At 40.4% G+C, this 19,433-nt stretch overlaps 1 protein-coding gene across 2 annotated transcripts in view; it reads right to left on the reverse strand.

Moving 5' to 3' along the window:
* Positions 1-19,433, reverse strand: part of b3glcta (beta 3-glucosyltransferase a) — a 70,334-nt gene that overhangs the window by 25,902 nt on the left and 24,999 nt on the right. For both annotated transcript variants that reach the window (XM_073493785.1, XM_073493793.1), the window contains exons 3-5: positions 18,209-18,248; positions 7,574-7,683; positions 131-207 (exon numbers count right to left, since the gene is read on the reverse strand). In XM_073493785.1, coding sequence (XP_073349886.1) covers positions 131-207; positions 7,574-7,683; positions 18,209-18,248 — 227 coding nt within the window. The remainder of the gene's footprint in view (positions 1-130; positions 208-7,573; positions 7,684-18,208; positions 18,249-19,433) is intronic.

The following is a 19,433-nucleotide window of genomic DNA, read 5'->3' on the forward strand; positions in this document are numbered from 1 at the left end:
TAAGGAAATATCCTCACAACCAAAATATAACCTTCAATATCTCAACTGTAGGAAGACAAAATGTTTCTGACATTTTAAATCTTTGGTTAATCACATGCTCGTTCAACTGTGAGAGTTCTGGGATACTTACTAAGGCAGCAGAGGGAGGATGCTCCAGTCTCCCTCATTATCTGATAAACTATGAAGAAGCAAAACCACCGGTGTTTTCTGAAAGAAAAGACCACACAAACCAGAGATAAAGACATGTTTATTAACTGCACAACAGCTGCACAAAGCAGCTACAGACAATAAAAGGAACTTTTCTGCAAGAATGAACCCGAGGGGAAAATTGGAAGAAAGCTGCGCTGCTTGACCTCACAGCAAAACTGCGCAACGCTGACAAAAATGAACACAGACTCTGTTCATTTAAGTGTCAACAAATCCGATGAATAGACCAAAATAAACAGTAAATGTATCCTACGAGCACTGCCTGTGTTGCCAAAGTCTGATGTGCCACAGATGAGCACTGTAATTTATTTTGATGCCCCACACTTTTCCTGTTTCCTTAAATATTCACTAGAGCACCAAGTGTGTTTTAAAGTGCAGCAAAAAGGAGTTGTTAAGTGTATAATTTAAATTTGCTACAAGAGACAACACATTATGAAGACATTATTTAGCCTTTTTAAAGACATGACTACATATTTGTGACCTGTTTTTAAAAGATTTACATCGTCCAGAGTGCCACAGAATTGGTGGAGAACAAACTGGGATGGAATAATGTCGTATCAGACCAACTGTAAACCCATCGTGACCTCACCTATTGATTTGTGAACTTTTGAAATGTCAAGTTTAGCATAACGGCCGTCAACGTCTCTGGGGAGGATATCCTGATTGGATCTAACTGAGAACCTGACACGCCTGGGTAGCGACTTGTCATTCACAATGTAGCCACGCCCTAAAACCTACCCTGCTTTAGCGTCTATTTTTACCTCTAAACAGGACCATAATTTACAAAATGAATATCATGCTGTGTTGAAGAAGACTTGAAACTAGTGATTGAGTCAATAAATTCATGAGGAAACTGTTTACTGAGGTAATAAATTAAGTGTGAAGTAGGGTCATTTTCTCATAAGCTTAAATGCAATCACACTTCTTTTTGAAACCAGTGGAGCTGCCCCCTGCTGGTCATTAGAAAGAATGTAGGTTTCAGGCTTCACTTTTCAGGCCTGGAAGCTCTATCCATATTTTAGACAGTAATGTTTTCAACATATTAATTTTGCCTGTTAGCATGCTAACATTTCTTAATAAGCACTAAACAAAGCTGAGGCTGATGGGAATGTCAGTTAGTTTGGGAGGTTAAACCCAAGTATTAAATTAAACTTTGTCAGGGAGATCACTAAAGTTATTACAATGTATCCTAAGCTGGATAATAATGCTCTTTTAATGTATTAGCAGTTTTCTTCTTCACTTTTTACGATCAATGGGTCAGACAACAGAACATTTCTGTCTCATAAATTCTTGTTGTGGCCTGGCTGGGAGACATGACAAACGATCATCGTTAAAGTGCCAGGAATTGACTTTACTATTCCACCTGACAGCAACTACGATGAATGTTGACATTTGTTAAGACACTTTAATGCATGAAAGTAAACCTGGGCTCTGTCTTTTCTTCTTTCCACTCAGTGAAGCATAAATACAGAAGGTGTCTGCGATGTGACTTGCACTTGAGTGGCATGATTAATTTGGTATAATTCTCCAGACCAGAGGGTGATATTTATGTGGCTGAAGGTTCACTAAAATGAAATAAAATGTAATTATTTTCGCCTACAGGACAGTGTCATGGAACAGGTAATTGTTTAAAGAGCAGAATGCTGGTTTTCCACTTTATCACACTTCATAAGATAAAATTAGTAATTGCTGCACCTGACACTCAAGTTAAGACAATTTACAGCTCGCAGTCATTGAGAAGAGAGATGGATTAAGTCAATACGTGATGAAGAATCAACATTTTTGACAGCACTAGTCTCCATTTCCCCCTGCTGTACAAATATCAACCGAAACATCCCGGATACAAGTGCCGTCATCTTGGGCTGGCGACGTCATTTGTAGCCAGAGTCTGCGCAGTAGCATTCAGGTGGTGGAGCAGTGGTATCGAGTTCCCGCCCATACACCCGCCTGACTCAATCATGAGATGTCAATCATGTTGCCACACCCCTTTTTTATGACATCAAATAACTAATTAAAAGCAAACCTATCAGAATAATTTTTTCTGATGTGTACTTTGAGTTTTGAGTTTTAAGTTTGGTCCATGTCCCACCTGCCAACATGTAGCAGGAGGGATTTATGAGCTGTACTGCAGCCTGCCATCAGGGAGCAATTGAGATGTTTAGTCTTCACTTTTGGAGAGCTTGTGTGTCATCTGGTCAATCATAAATTCGAATATTCCAAATTTGGCTCATTCTGGCTCCCAACATCTGTCGAGTTCGACCATTATCATAGCTTGTATTGTGGAGCCTAGCTTTAGGTGTTGTGGTTTGGATCTTTTCATGTGAAGAGTTGACAATAAGAACAACCCAGAATAATGGCAGTCTTATCCTGTAAGGAGATAAAAACTTGTAAACAAACTGGTATGATCCTTCAAAAACCCATTTTGCCTTCAGGGTTTGTGCTCTCGCTGGTCCTTAAACTAAGAAATAAACTGCTAGTGAGACAGAAATATCGCTGGAAACAAGCGCAGGGTATTTGAGGGCACGGACAGTGCACACAATCACTTCAAAACGAGAGGAATCTGTTTCAGCAAAATTCTCTGTATTGAGGACGGAGAGTAGAAGGTGTGTGAAGATTGTCTGAGTGAGCCGATGTTTCACACTGCGAGGAAAACAAAGCAGCAGAGCGTGAGACCCTGTGGTTCATTACTGCACGGTCCACTCATCATGCAGGAAGTCAGGGGGAACAGTCTCCTCTGAGCCATTCTGTCTAACGGCAGCCTGTTTGATTTAGGCGATGAGTCTGACGCTGTTTACACGTATTAAACTGTATTAGTCTGTCGAGGTTTGTTAGCTCTGCTCTAATATGAGCCTTATCTTAAAGCTAATAATGACACGTACGGTGTTTCATCAAACGGCTCTCTACTTGACATTCACACCAGCATTGTGATATGAAAAGAATAACTCCTTTTCCATTTAACTTGAGAGAAAAGTTGAAAAGAAAAAAAGAGACACGCAGTCTTCAGATAATAATGCAATCTTAAAAAACAGAGCTTTTTCTTCAAAGAGCTATTGACATTCCTGCGATAAAGGAGGCAGAAGAAGAGGCTGATTCTTTTACGGCGATTGTGAGCCAGCGGCAGACTCCTAATCAACAGATAAGAGCTGGTGCTCGTGTGGACACGCTCGCAACGAATAGGACACTGATTGCTTGGTGACTTGGGAGAAGATGGGGGTCACTGAGACCTGGTTGTCATGGAGGGACAGGAAGCTATGCTTTTAACCAGAGGAGAGGCTAGAGGGGAGGCTGGATATAGAGCCTGTCAGAGGCACTCCAGTGATGAGCTGCAGTCAACAATGACATTTCTGATGGTCAAGCAAGGCGAGCCAATGAGAGCCAAACCTCTATAGCAGAACATTTTCATCACAGAGCCTTCTTAAACGCAGAAATCGTCAGATGATGCATGTGAAATCATTTAAAAAACAGTGCATGTCACTTCTGCTGTTGGAGGTTTCCGAGTTTAATCTCATTCTGTTGCACTTGCGCGTCTCTGTGGATATGAGCATCGGCTAAACGACAAAAATACTATATGAATGTAATGTGAATTCCTCCCAGAAGGCAGAATGTCAAGCTGCAGGAAAATGCACCGCGAGTCGCCACATGGAATACACAAATTCCTGTCTTTGTGAATCTGCGGATATCACAGTCAGGCGGGGATAAAACACAAATATCTGCTGAGGACGAAAAAGGCTCCGAGACACAAATAGCGATACTACATGTGTTTCCCATCTCGGATGTGCAACGATCACACCATAAATCTTCATCTTATCACAGATGTTGAGCTGAAATCTCGCATATTTAGTTACTAATACAGCAATAAATAATTTAAGAAGCAATTTTTCAATCATATGAAGTCCAACGGTTTATTCCTTAAACCTTCTTCCTTGAGAATCAAAAGTTATTTCAGTTCTCATGTCTGAAATTGATTTCAAAACATTACAGAGCTGTTCACAAGACTTTCAGTGGCAAAACACCACAACATACTGTACATCAAACATGTTTAACAGCTGCAAACTAAATAAATCTCGTATGTGTTTTGGCTTTGATGTTATTCCTCCAGCATACCAGGAACACCCTGTAAGACTGTTAAATAGCAGAATTATAAGCTTGTTGTGCCTCCGAGGTGGGAGTGAAGTGTTGGATGGCTGGTTGTAAAGGTGGGGGTGGAAGTAAATACGATGACCTGGAGAGTTTCATACTTTAAACTCAAATGTTACTAAAGTAATCACAGTTTTTTTGCTTTTGCTATATTGTTTGCTGGATTTTCATTCTGTGAAATATAACACCACCAGCAGTCTGCCATAGCTCAGACAGTTCTCACAACAGCTGGTAATTACTAATTTTAGTTCCAGAGCTGCTTTTCTGGCTGGAGTTGCAACTGAAGAGTTTTTTTGTTTTTGCAGGATATCTCAAAAAGCAATTTCAATAAAGTGTTGTGTACACTTGGGACACGGTCTAAAAATACAGCCATTCAGTTCTTGCTGTAGATCTATGATTGTTTAACATTGCCTGACAAGACATTTCTATCATGTTTTTCAACTGCTGTTCTTACTCGAATAAAAAAAAAAATCAGGCAAGGCAAGTTTATTTGTGTAGCACAATTCAGACACAAGGCAACTCAAAGGGCATAAAAATTGCATTTAAAATACATTAAAAACAAGTAGGAAGACATCAAGAAACAAAACATCGAAACAAGATATGAAATAGGAAAATAAGCATACATAGAATAGGTTTAAAAGAGACAAGTCTAAAGAATAAAAGTCACAGTGCAGTTCAAAGCCTTGAAATTGCTTCAGTGAAAGGCAGTGGCCAACAAAAAGGTCTTCAGCCTTGATTTAAAAGAGTTGAGAGTTGGAGCAGTTTATTCTTCACTAGATCAGATATATGAAAGATAATTGTACCCAAAATTTAAGTGATAACAAAAAAAAAACCCAAACAACTTATACTACTCATGATTATCGGCCCATAATTTAAAATCAAATTAGATATTTACACATGGATATTGTGAAGAGTCGATTTGAAAGTGAAATTTAAAGTCCTGAAAAGATAAAAAAAAGAAGCTCTTGAATGTAAATGCAAATACTAAAGTCTTAAATACCACTTATTGATAATAGTAAGTCAGTTGTTGGTTTGCTCAGCACGGGCATTACTACAACACTTAATAAAACTACAAATGGTGTCCAACATGAGTCTGTATTAAATCTCTCTAACTCAGAATGTGTTTCACATCAACCAAGAGGGGTGTTGCTACTAGTTTACTCGTAGTTTTACACTTTTTAACCACCACAGGTTCAACTAGTTAACTTATTATCAGTGACCTAACGGCCTAGCAGTTGTAGAATATTGTTGTGGAGAACAAGGTATCCATAAGTGGTTTATGATGAGTAATAAAGGAGCCAATATGCTGCCAATAGTCATTGGTTAATATGTGTTCTCCTACATCAAGAAAATGTAAAAAGGTATTATTGATGGTTAGATTTTAGTTTAGTCAGTTTTCATCCTGACACACAACAATTAAGAAGTTCTCTGGGTTGAAGGAGCTTTTTTTATTTCTGAAGTTGTGTTCAAGTCACATTATCCTCTTTGAAGAAATGGATTCAGATTCAATACAAGACTTTAACTTTTTCTGTTATTCAGCAAATAATAATTGTGAGGACTCTGCAGCCTTGGTTGGAGGTACAGCGTGTACTCTCTGAGGACTGTACCCACACCTGAGGCGAAAAGTGTTTTCACTGTGATTCTGTGAAGATAAATCATTTTAATCACAAGTCTTTGGGTTGTATATCTCTTTAAAAAGCTGTCAAACCTTTACTGCTGCCTGCCTCTTTGAGAAGTCGCTGATTAAAATTCTCCCTGGACCTAGTTTGTGTAATTGCATGCAACATGTACTAAAAACGGCAGACATCTCTGAGATCATAAATGCAAACAAGACATGATGTGACGTTCATAATGTCTGTCTCATCTTATAAATCTTGATGTCCATTAGTGTAACTAAATCTGTGCATGACAAATCTCATCTACTGGCTCGACCTGACGCCACTATTCATTACAGGAGACATGGAACAATCCTTCAATTGTGGACGAAATTTGACAAATCAGATTTAAATCATTCTTATTTTGGACTTTGTTTTGCTTCAGGTGGAGTTTTCTTGATTGCTGTAGACAAAAATAGACAACATGGTGTCTGGTACTTTTCCAAGAGCATGGTATTCAACTGGTGTGCCACACTAAATATTTGGATATTACTTTCAACTACTTAAAAGAGAAATGATGATTATTTATATATTCTTCTCTGTCAGTTTGGTACAGGCAGTCAATACTGTGGATAAAAGCGACGCGACATCCAGCAGTGGCAAAGAGAGACAACAACAACAACAACGAAGACAAATCCAGGATGATAGAAATATAAACCCAAACAGGAGATCTAAATAGGTCTGTTGATACAGGAGGCACAACGAGCAGTTTCCTCCGCTGACTTACTGTAATGTCGTCATTAGTTATGCTGCATTAATGGACTACAACCACATTTATTGCATTACATGTCATCTGTTGTTAGATTTAATGAGCAGAAGCAAAGGGCATTTTGACCTGTAAATGTGCTCCGTGTCTTTTTCTGAAGCTGATGTGCTCACCCAAATTTTACAAATTGCATAAAATACTGAGCTGTCCCAGGAGAAAATGCAGTTTTTCCTTCCCTCCAGCCTTGTTTTGAAATGGGAATTATAATCAGGAATTACAATATTCATTACGGTGAGCACATCATCACTTCTCATTATACATTTACCGACAAAAGGCCAGAAATGCAAGGTTGATCTGTTGTGTATCTGAACATCAAAGCTGCGCAAATGTCTGGATTTTTCTAAATACATAAAATGATGAGCAAGCACACGATTTACTGTCGCAAGAAGCTGAGAACGCTGCATATTTCAAGCTACACTTTCATATTTCGGACTTAGATGTACTTCAGAGGTTTAATCTGAAGGGCAGCATGAATAATTCTTCTCACTATCATTCAATATTTACAATGAGGAGAATTGAGTAATAGCGTAACAAATGGCAAACACTCGGCACAGCTGTTTGCCTATGCAGTGAAATGTGTACTTTCTCCCAAATGGATAAAAAAAAAAAAAAAAATAGGTTTTTAATCATTTTTAAAAATCAGTGCCGACACCATGTGGCAACACATACAGCTTACAACGACTCATATTCAGCTCCAACGTTTGCTGCTGGTGATGATCGTCATCCACACATATTTCCTCTGTGATCTATCTGAGCTTCCATGCGCCAAAATAAGACCTTGTGTGTGAGAGGAAATCTTGAATCTTACCTCAGTGAGGCCGTGTGCCTGCTTCAGTAAATCTGCTCTCCGTCTCTCTGCCTGCCTCTCATGGTAGGAGTTGCTTTGACTCTGGAGGACGAACACTATCTCCCGAAGGTCTGGAGGAACACAAAGGACAAAGAGATGTGAGGCGGCTCACATACTGTGAAAAGAGGATCATGGCAATCGATGACCTTCTGAGAGCAAAACAAGATAAGAGCAACTGTCGGGATGACTGAGGTGAATTTTTTTTTGCTAATCTCCATTATTGGCCTGGCGATGATAACAGGCACATCAAGAGCTTAATTGGCTTGGGAAGAGAGTATGTAAATGTCAAAGGACAGATTGTGTGACTTAATAAAAAATTATCAGTCAGAAGAGTGTTTCTCTGAGGTAACATAACACCCAAAAGGTTGACACGGCCCAGCTGTCCACTTCAGGCTAAATGACACAACTGCTTCGTCAGTAAAACTCGGTATTGTTGCTGCATATTAAGACCAAGGTTAACAGGCAGCCACCCGCTCAATAAAGCCGCTTTAAAACCTGCGACTTCAACATGCTTAGATGCCGTCTTTGTCATTGACTCGGCTTGCTGCAGTTCCTCTTCATGTGAAATCCATTTGCAGGGCAGTAATAGTGACGCAGCTCAGTGAAGAATGACATTGGCTGTACCGAAATGTCAACATAAACCCTGTGGCTCTCACGGCCAGCACAATCAAAACCAGACCAACGGACCAGAGGGGGCAGGGACTAGAAAAAAAAAAAAAAATCTGTCATTTTGTCTTTCGCTCGGTACAATTACATTTGACAACTCCTAAATCCTGTAAGCTGTCCCTCACATCAAAATGAAGTCTGCAGCTCCTGGCTGGAGCGACTGTGACAACAGAAAGGCTTTTCAAGGATTTAGAGCTGAGAGATAAAAAAAGAAAAGCAGGAGCAATGTTCGAATTTACCTGCTATGACAGGATGCTTTCTAGTAATGAAACGTGCAGGGTTTTTTTTTACTCTTAATTTGAGCTCTAACGAACATAACTGGCTTTGTGCAAGATAATTTACACTTGCTTTTGGCATTTTAATTAACTATTTAAGTATTTGTACAGAATATAGTCATAAAGGGTATAACATGCCATAAATAATGATTACCAGAAGGAGTGTTTTTCCCATGGAGTGTTTCAAAATTTGCTGAGTAAGTGCATTTTGGTGTTTCAAAACATAAATAAGTACCAGCCGCTGCTAGCAGGTCTATAATCTCCCCATTGGAATAGTGCAAGGAAAGAGAGGAAGGGCGAGTGCTGACAATGGCAGGATTAGATGGATTCCCTCCTCCTCAATTACACTACTCGAACCTGTTCCCACCCTCGGTTCAGATATTAGCAGCGGGGGTCAGGGGTAGACGCTATGTCAGTGTACAGTATCTGTGTTAGATCTTTTTAATTAAGTGTTGGTGGGTGTGTCGCTCCTTTCTGCACCGCTCATAACAAGGATCCCATTGATCCTCGAGCCCTGGTGAGGGAGGGGATTTACTTGCTAAATCTCAGCATGTCCATCTCCCAACAGATCTAACCCTCCGCCGAGAGCCAAGCTTAGCGAGTGAATACCACTACGCCACCTCTAAACGTCCTTCTGCTGAGTTTGCTAAATGAGTGACTACGTGAGCGCGCGTGTGTGTGCGCATCTGGTTTCACATAAAGCGGTGCATTTTAAAGCCCCAGGTGAGGTACCCGCCTCCTGATACTGCACCGTGCAGCAATAATGCCAGCTGCATGAGACTAACAGCAGAATCAGATAAGCAGTTTGCCAATCCCTCATTGTGTAGATAACGCGTAGCCCATGTCAAAGCAAAGCAGGATGAGGGGTAAAAAAAGAAACTAATTAAGACTGAATTCACTGGCCTTGGCTCCACACTAATGGGTTTCGATTAATCATCAAACAACGGGGAGAAAAGGGGAAGAGGAAGAATCCTGTTACAGCGCCCTTCTTCCTTCACCTCCATCATTCCTGTGTCCTTCGCCATTCAGGTAAAAATCACCTTTGTGCTGTCTCTTGACACTCATGGCAGCACATACCAGATTGAAAATGTAGAATCAATACATCTACCTGTATTTAATAGTGCAAAGATTTAAAGCAGTGCCTAAAGTGCCAAGGATGCCATAAAGGACCTTTTTAGACAATAGATGAAATTATCCAAGGATGCCTCCAGGCTGAGAAGAATATAAAAAATAAAACATGTAGCTTGTTCTTGCATTGCTAAGGATTATCATATAGTTGCTAGGGTGCTGGTAAATGGTTGCTAGCATGTTCTGAATGGTTGTTAGGTGCTTGCTACATATTTTGCGACATTATTTGCTCTGAAAATGTGCGTTGCTAGGGTGTAACTACTGTGGCTGGCTGCTAGGTCTTTGTTGTTGTAACCTGACGCACCAGGTTGTTTGTTACAATGAACCATCTGGAAAGTTGTCGTGGAAACGGGAAAGACTGGTCTATCACGTCTATCACCGGTTAACTTCAACCAATCACATCATGAGTAGCAGAGCACTACCACCAGCAGAGGCCAATTTGGTCAAACCTTGACCGAATCCAGTTGAGAGAGAGTAAAAACACATTTTCCATTGAGAAAAGCCTTCAGTGCTGTTCTTTGCTCTTCCGTCAATGACAAGGTCTGCTATTTATGGTTTTAATTCAAGTGTCCCAACAGCAGCACTGGATGGATCGCTATTAAATTTGGTACAGACATTAATGTCCACCTCAGGATAAATCGTAATAACTTTGGTGATCCCCTGACCAAGTTTAATTTGTGCAATGCTTCGGTTTGTGGCCAACATACATTCCTATTAGCCTTAGCTGTGTTCAGTGTTAATCAGCAAATGTTAGCCTGCTAACGCAATAAATTAATATGTTGAAAAAATTGACTGGAAATATATAATATAAAATATGGACCAGGCCTCCGGGTCTAAAAAGTGAAGTCAATGAAGAACAGCCCTGAACCTGCATTCTTTCCGATGGCCATCAGGGGATGATGCCACTGGTTGCAAAAAAAAGGCCAGTTCTATGTAAGCTTATGAGTAAATGACCCTACGTCTTCAGTTTCCTCATGGGGTTTTGCTCTGAGCCGCTAGTTTCAAGTCTTCATCTCAGTACAGCATCATGTCCATTTTGTAAATGATGGTAAGATTTAGTGAAGAATACAGGATGATGTAGGGCATGCGCTAGCGCGTGGCGATGTTGTGATTGCCAAGTTGCTATCACACCGTGTCCTCGGTTTCTTGGGCCAGTTCCATTCAAGATATCCTCCCCAGCTCCACCCACTCGTCCAAATATGGTCATCAAAGAAAGATGGCGCCGGTTGTAATGCCAAACTCCCCCTCCAAAAAAACGATCTTCACGTTAGCATGTTTTTCAAAGCACCACTGTGACAAATAACCGCCTCACAGAGCTGCTAGTGTGGCTGTTTCCCTATTTTTCCTTCCTTTCTAATTACTTTCTAACTTCTGTTTTACAAAATGCGATATAAATAAAACTAGCTTGCTTGCTTAATTTTTACTTGGCAGTTTCTAGGTGTCTGCTAGGGAGCTTGTGGTCACTGCAGTGTTTGTTAGTGTGACTCTGGGGGCTTGAATGTGTGTATTTAATGTTTGTTTGGATGGTCTATTTTCACAGTTGTCACAGAGGTGATTTTGTATCACAGATTGCAGCTGCACCTCTATTCCCAGAGGTGAAAGTTGCAATCGATTAATCTATTTAATAGCAGGGTAAAGATGTGAAGTAGCACCCTGATGCCAAACACACAGCAAAACACATTCTTTTTCAGTGCTAAAGTCAAATTATCAAAGGATGCCTCTTGGATAATAGTAATCCTCTAATGAAAGAGAGTCAAGGTTCCTGTGGAGATGAAGCCAAAGCCCCGGTCACCTCGGAACAGATGATTTTATTTTGCCAGGCTGATGGAACTAGAAATCACCAGTCTAGTGTTCGTTTATCCCCCCTCACTCATTCAGTATTCCACAGAGGCCACTCCAAAGGAAAAAAAAGACTGTATCAGCCTTGAAATGTATTGGATGGAATGAGTCACAGGAGAATTGTGCCTCCTTCTCTCTCTGATCTGATGCTTTTCTCAATGCATGGAGTCATTGTTTAAAGGCCATCGCCATCTGGTCTATGGCAAACTCTGTGTGAAGGCTGTGAAGGCTTTGACTGTTATGTACTCACTTCATCGCCTTCACCGAAAGCCAAGGGCAGAGGATCAGACTGATCAAAGAATCGAGGCACTGAAACGTATTTGTGTTTCGAGGTATGTGCACAGATACATGAGGCTGTAGTAAATATCTGCTCCTGAATATAGCTTGTGTGCTCTCGGACTGGCCTGGCCCTGCAGTGTTGTCACCTCATTGACACAAATCAATAGTGACACTTCCTTAGAGCGGGATTGCAGACGTTGCCAAGTGGCAGAGGAACTGAGAGCACGCTGACCTCTAGGCACTCCTGCAGCTCTGTCATCTCCATCTGTGTGACAGAGCAGGTGTGTGTCGTCACCGGAGCTGTCACAGCAACAGTTCATTTCAGCCTCGAGTGTCTCATTCCCTGCAGTTAAATAAACACACGTCCGTGGCAAGTGCACGAGTGAATGTGTGAATACGTTTTCTGAAGGAAACAGGAGGGGAATACGGATGGAAAGCAGATCAATAGCCCAATTTCAATGATAAATGTCTGCGAAAGTCTAGAGGGATCCAATTCTGCAAGTGGGGCCATTAGGCTGTTGTGGGAACAATGAAGCTGTCACGACAGATCCAGATCCAGAGCTCTTCATCGCCCGCACACATTCAGAGATGACAGAGGATGTCAATAGCACGTCTCCATCATCGGCAGCCCTGGCTCCCCATCCAGCAGCTGATTGTGCCGGTGTAAAACCTGCTCCACTCCAATGACTCACATCATTGGACTCCCCGAGACAAGATGGCCCAGAATTACCTTCTCCCTAAAAATTCACCTCCATCTCTCTTCCCCACGTCCAAAACGGTGCATCCGAGAGACACACTCCCCCCAAGAGAATTGGGCTGCAGTTTCCAGACCAAACTAGGCATGACCGTCACACCACACAGCACCAGGATTTAATAGCCAATCCACAGACATCCGGTGATATTCAATCTGGGAAGCCCAAATTCAATATAGCCAATTTTTTAAAGGCTGTGGAGAGTTTGATTTCACCATATAAAAATAATTCACCTTCCCTATAGGCAATCATCGAGTGTGGCACAGGCCTATGTGTCATGCAGCAAGTGGAACGATTTTCTCTCAGCTTCCATCTCATATTAATACAGACTTTTAATTGCCTTGCACAAGATCAATAGTGAGCATGGTGTATTTAACTTTCAGCTTACTGCTGAAAAGGTCAGTGTCATAAATATCTCTCAGTAAAACAGAGAGGAAAACAGCAGAGAGGGGGCTGACGGAAAGGAGGGGAAATGAGGAAGCAAACCAGCGGAGAGAGAAAGAAAGACACACTTTGATTACAAAAGAAGAAAAAGAGGAAGTGTGTGTGTGTGTGTGTGTGTGTGTGTGTGTGTGTGTGTGTGTGTGTGTGTGTGTGAAAAGGGGTGGTATGCACAAGGGGAAAAGTCGCTCTCCTGTATAAATTAGCTCATTACAGTCGTTTCCAAGTACTAACACAAAAAAACACAAAACAATCACGCAGCAGATGCAACACGTAAAGGTTTGGAGAAAAGGGTCTCCAACCTGTGATAATCACACTCATTAGAGGTTCTCTAGAGTTCACGACTCCATGGACGACTCTGCTGAAGACTAATGAGTGCTGAGCTCAACCCTTAAACCTCACTTAGCATCAATAATTCAGGAAGCTCAGGCAATTAATGCAGAGCAGATTCCTGGTTTTGCTTATGAACCCCATTCATTAGCCATAATAGTATTTGGAAAACGGATGATAAACCACTTGTTTTTCCCTAATTTCTGAAAAGGTTTTTTTATTTTTTTTTATTTGAAAGATTTCATACCCCAAAAGGCAATATATGCCAGAATTGTGACATTACTGAGGATTAATGCGCGGTGTGCTTTTAATTTGGAATATAAAGTCATCAGACGTGTCTGGAATCAAAAAATAAAGAAGAGCGAGGACAATAGAGTTGGCATGCAGCCAGGCGCTTGGAAACATGAGAGGGTAAGGGAAAGTAGATACACAGGGAATTTTAGATGCTACACAGGAATACTTGAACATCTTGAGAGTATTGTACCTTCTTGAAGATACAATGCGTATCCCTCTGGTCTCAAGAAGCTGGCTCCGAGCCACTTCATGAATATAATACAGGTGCAGAGGGGACAGTAGCACTGCTTTTCTGGGCTTAATTATTGTTACAGCGATAATCTGATTTCAATTCTGGAGGTACGGAGTTGCCCTCTACCCTCAACTACCAAAAGCTATTCATTGAAAAGTGAAATCCACCTAAAAAAGAGCAGCTTTTGGGAATGTACCTCACATCTGCTGTTTGCTGCAACATTTCTCTTTCTCCCACAGCTAAAGAACCAAATCTTTTGGTCATTTATTTTTCTACAACATGAACAATAAACATCTGTTTTTAGTGCTATTCCCTTAATGCCAGAGAGCAAGGGTTTATTTCTACATTTGCATTTTTACAAGAAAAGCTGGCCGTGACTGAAAGAAACTGTAGAAAAAAAGCAGACCATAATGTAATGTAGCCAAGTTTTTTGTAAATCAGGAGATAAAATCTTGCTTCATGATCTCTGTATTAAGGTTTCTCTCCACCTACACATACAACTAACAGCTGGAAACAGAGACAAAAAGTTTGCACGAAACTCTGGCGAGTGTACTCTTAAGTACTTAAGTATGTAGCATAAGAATCTGATTTTAACCTCATGTCTACTTTCTACTATCTAATCTATATTCCAATAACTGGCTGCTTATTAGTAGAGGAAGACGCAACTGACCCACAAAACACAATGGAAAAGTGGAATTTTTGTGCCTTCTCATGTAATTTCCTCACCAGGTCTCAGTGGATCTTAAAACAAAATCCTTTAGGACCAAGAAGTGATAGGGAATCTTGATAGACTCAGATTTTATAAAGAATATCTCAGATCAAAACGTGTATCTGCACTGACTGCTCAGCTGAAATTGAAGCCTCATTAAGATATTATGTCCCACATTAAGACATTATTGCTTTGGATTCACCAACTTAAAAATCTGAGCTTGGCTGAAAAAGACATGAAAATCTCTCTTTATTACCCACCAGATATAGATTGTTTGTCTTTGTTTTGGTAGTTGTCACATTTGGTGTAGAGTCATCGTCTGCTTTATGTTTACACTTGTCCACACTTTGCTGCCGGCGCAAAACCATACATCATTCATTAAGCCTTGCCGCCATGTGTTGCTGACATCAAATTCAAAATAAGCATATATTTACAAAAAACAATGAAGTTGATAAGTTTAAACATTACAGTATGTATGTCAAAAAGGATTAGCAAACCATCACATTGAGTTTTATTTATGTTTTATACAGCGTCCAAACTTTTTGGGAACGAAAGCACAAACAATATCTTAAAAATAAAAATGTTGAGTGTTTTGTTGTTGATTATTCTGTGACTTTTCACTTTTTTAACAATGCACTTAGGAATTTTTATATTGTGGCTGGTTTGAGTGATGTCCTCTCCTGAGGCAGTTTGGTACACGTGATGTTCTCCAAGGTTTCAATGTTTTTCAGATGCAGCATGTTGCATTTTTAAAAACACTATGTGCAGCAAAATATGGCCCGAGGACTCACACTGCTTTTGTTTGCTCATAAGAAGTAATAATGTTTATCTGCAGTATGGACAGCGCATATAGCGGCTCATTTTATTCAGACTTAAATGAGACATCGTTCGATTTAGATTAGTCCCCCTGTGTTCCCTCTAAAGAAACATCATTTGAATGATTACCCCAAAACCTCCTCAAAGGTCACCCGCTCCTTTAAAATAAACAAGCCAGTTATACCTTTTGATGTTTGCTGTGTTGTTAAGACAAAAGAACGTCCGACATCCTTTATTCATCTTCTGAATTTCTGCCCACAAACAATATTCTCTGCAGGCGAGCGTAGCTTTTTCTGGTGTGACAAAGGGAATTACTGTGGCGGTGCCAGATAGCGAAGCTCCATTTTTCAGATAACTGTCTGTTTGTATTTCCTCTCTGTGCAGAGGTGCCAAATGAGAGCATTATGAAGTTGCTTTTGTGTGCTTTTGCGTCTGCGGTGACCCAGTTGAATGAACAACAGGCAGAGGTCCAGAAAACTGGCTGCAAACTCCTCTGCAGGCTCCCGAAAATCACTTTCAGATGGTGATTGTGTGAGCCCCCTGAAGCATGAAAGGCATGCATGGGATCTTTTTATTTGCTCTACTTATGAATCTGCTGGCTCTCAAATCAATAAAGAGATGGGACTATATTTATGGAAAAAAAAAATCTGAGGAACTCTGAAGATTAAAATTTCAAGGCAGGCGTCAGACAAAAGCCCTTTTCACCAGGCTTTTCATTTAATAAGCTTTAGCTATTTAGATTTCACACTGTCCGACATTTTTAATTTACTATTCATGATTATATCGACTGATAATGCATTCTATCCTGTGAGCACGCAGTTCTCCAAAATACTCACTAATAGTTCATCCCTTTGAATGTCATCCAGCGTTACAAATTAGTTCCACTGAAGCAGACTGATCCAAATATCAAACAACAAAAGTGTCCAAAGGATGACCCGTATTCTGAATAGCAGCTTTGAACACTGCAACTATCAAATACAGCTGCATATAAATGAATACAAATATGAATACACATACAACAGTCTTTGGTTATTCTGAGATTACAGCCTGCGACTAACAATTCAATTATTTAGTATGAATGGGCGATGCAGCAAATAATTACAGTTTATCAAACAAGAGGATAACAACTTTGTGTCTGAGAGAGACTTGGAAATGACTTACACTGAAATTATTTACAACTACTGCTACTTAATAATAATAGGATACATTCTTATTGTTACTTGTTAACAATACTGGTTAAAGAGTGCATCCCAACATCCCCAATCCCCTTTGTCCGCATCAAATTGCACTCACACATAGATACCGGCTACCTAACATTCCTGGATCCGTTCCCAACCATCCCCGGTAGAGGTGAAAAATAAAGGAAAAGCAACAACAAAGAGATGAATAAAGAAGAGGCAGTACCAGAATTAACTAATAAAAGGCCATTAAAGCTTTCAGATTAGGGCACATAATTTGATAGATTAATTGAAATGTCAAATAAAATACAGTTATATGACACATTTGCAAGTAGAGTTTGTGAGGTTTAAATTTCTGAAGTGGCCAAAACATATAAAGTGTTAATCTTAAGGAGGTGCTATATTCGAAGTCCTTGGCAGCCATTTTGGCAACACCCTGGGGCAGTTATTTCAGACTAACAAGACCAGGTCCCTCTCTGAATGAATGGAAGAGAGGCGTAACTGCACTTTTAATGGTCACTGGGTTAGAGTCATCAGTCGAATCGGGTCAAAAACACGTCACAGGGTGCCCAGTAGCTCAGCTGATACAGAGGCCTTGTCCTCGCTGCAGAGGCCCAGGGTTTAAGACCAACCTGCTTTAGGTAGTTTGTCTCCTCTCCTATAACGTCTCTGCTATACTCTGTTCCATGAGTCAGGTGCACTTAAATTAAAAGCAGTCTTTGCAAGTTCACAGCTAACTCTCGGAACATGAAGCGACAGCCAGTCAGTAGAGCGGGTCTGATAAAGCCCATCTGAGTGGTGAAGCAATTCTGAAAGGGTAATATGGTAATTTTCCCGGAAGGTCTTTATAGATAAAAAGATACCAGTGAGTATCACGTCTCTCCTCGAAAGAAGACCACCCAACCTTGTCAAATAAAATACAGTGATGTGTACCATAAACATCACTAGTAATAAATCTCAAGGCAGAGTGAAAGACAGAAAAGTCCAGAAGTTTAAGATCAAAAGAGGAAGCATGCTTATAAATCACAGCAGTCCAAGACTGATGTGAAAACTGCCTTAACAATAATACATCAAACTCCTAACTCTCCACACAACACAACATGGGACAGATGATTTTATTTCGGGAGAAAGAGCCAACAATTTGGCTGAGTTGGCAGGCAAGATTATCGACGTGAAATCTAAATTAAATTTGAAGTTTTTCATCCAAATCCGTCCAATCATGATGATAGATAGTTATACTCTGTGACTCTCTCAATCATAAGTCCCTTCATAGCAGAAGTATTAAAATCATTAAGTCTATTGGTCTGGCTCTGTGAAAGAACGTGACGATCGTTTAATACGTTTTGACTGCTAGATTGTACAGATTTAAAAAACGTAATGCAGCACTGTCATCCCCGTAAGACGGGCATGACAGTTTGTCAAAGAGGAAGCTCTGAATTGTAGCTTCCCAGTTTGAAAAAACTTACATTGAGATTATTTACAACTACTTGATAACTGTAAGTGACATTTCCCTGATGTTCAGGCTGAGATTAGTGGACTAGTCTTAAAAATCTCATCTTTAATGTTAAACAATTTCTGAAAAAAGACACAACAGTTAGCTGACGTTGTCTGACTTTCTTACTCTTGCCTCTACTGTAATTACAAAAACAAGACTTACCCAGTTGATTGTTGTGGATGACGTGCATATCATCTTGGCTCTGAAAAGACAGAGAAACTTTTTAATAACAGCAACAACAACAAAAAAAGGTCTTCAAATAATGACCTATATACATCCACTGTTTTGTTTAAACAAGCGACGTAGAAACTGTCAAAACTGGCTCATGTGAAGACGCACAGTTTCGACTAAATACTTTATTTCCTCTTCCTAATCACTAATTAAGACTTAGTGATGCTAAATATGGAAAGCCCTGTGGGTTATTTGGAGAAATAATGGGTGATACCCCACGTCATTAGTCCTCCCTAATTGTGTGGGTTTTGTGCCTGCAGCATTTAAGCTCTGCACATTCGGCTCAATTAAGGCGTTCAACACTGTTCCACCTCCAAAGCTGTCAGTGCACGCGGCAGACCATGGAGGGATGAGTAAATCAATCACAAGCTGTGCAAACTTTGAAGAGCTGTCTTTCACCTCCATCTTTCAGAGGAAATCTTTCAGTCTTGGAGGAAAAGGCGAGAATGTGCGAGTTCTGGCTGTTTCCAGAGCTCTAGAGCGGCAGAGTATTAATAGATAATGACAAACCGAGACCTGTTTTGATTTATGACTTCCTCTAGACTAACAATCATTTCTCTGGCAAGCTGTTGCAGCCTTCAGAGAGCTTAACTAAGTCATAAATTCACTCTCAGCGGGTGTGGTGCAGTGGTTACAGGGAATCACAGCAGTTTGGTGGCAGTTGTGTGAACCTGCCTATACATATCTCGCTATCTCAGCAAATTTGGAGGACTCGCAATTTTAGAAATACAGAATAAACTATAAATTTAGTCATTTCCCCTCCCATGAATGCCTTCCTGCAACTGTCACGACTGAACATCATTTATTGCTTGCAGGGCTCGTTTTCCGCACTTCCTGTCTTTCTTATTATATTCATCAAATCCCGAATCGAGCGCTTTGACAAGCATCGAGCGAGCACACTTTCAGATGTAGAAATAATAGTAGAAAGTTCACCAATTATAAAGATATGTGCAGCGATGATTCATGTATATGTGAGGCTGTCTGTCTTCTCTTATTTTTCCAGGTGATCAGAGTTAGAAGCAAATATATGCACAGGCAGACAAGATCATATCAGGGTGATTTAATTCAGTGGGTACAAGACATCAGCTTAATTGGACTCAGTAGCATTAGTCATGCCCAAAAGGTTTCTGTCTCATCTTATCACACACCGCTCCTC

The sequence above is a fragment of the Pagrus major genome, chromosome 2, assembly GCF_040436345.1.
Source record: "Pagrus major chromosome 2, Pma_NU_1.0".
Taxonomy (NCBI): domain Eukaryota; kingdom Metazoa; phylum Chordata; class Actinopteri; order Spariformes; family Sparidae; genus Pagrus; species Pagrus major.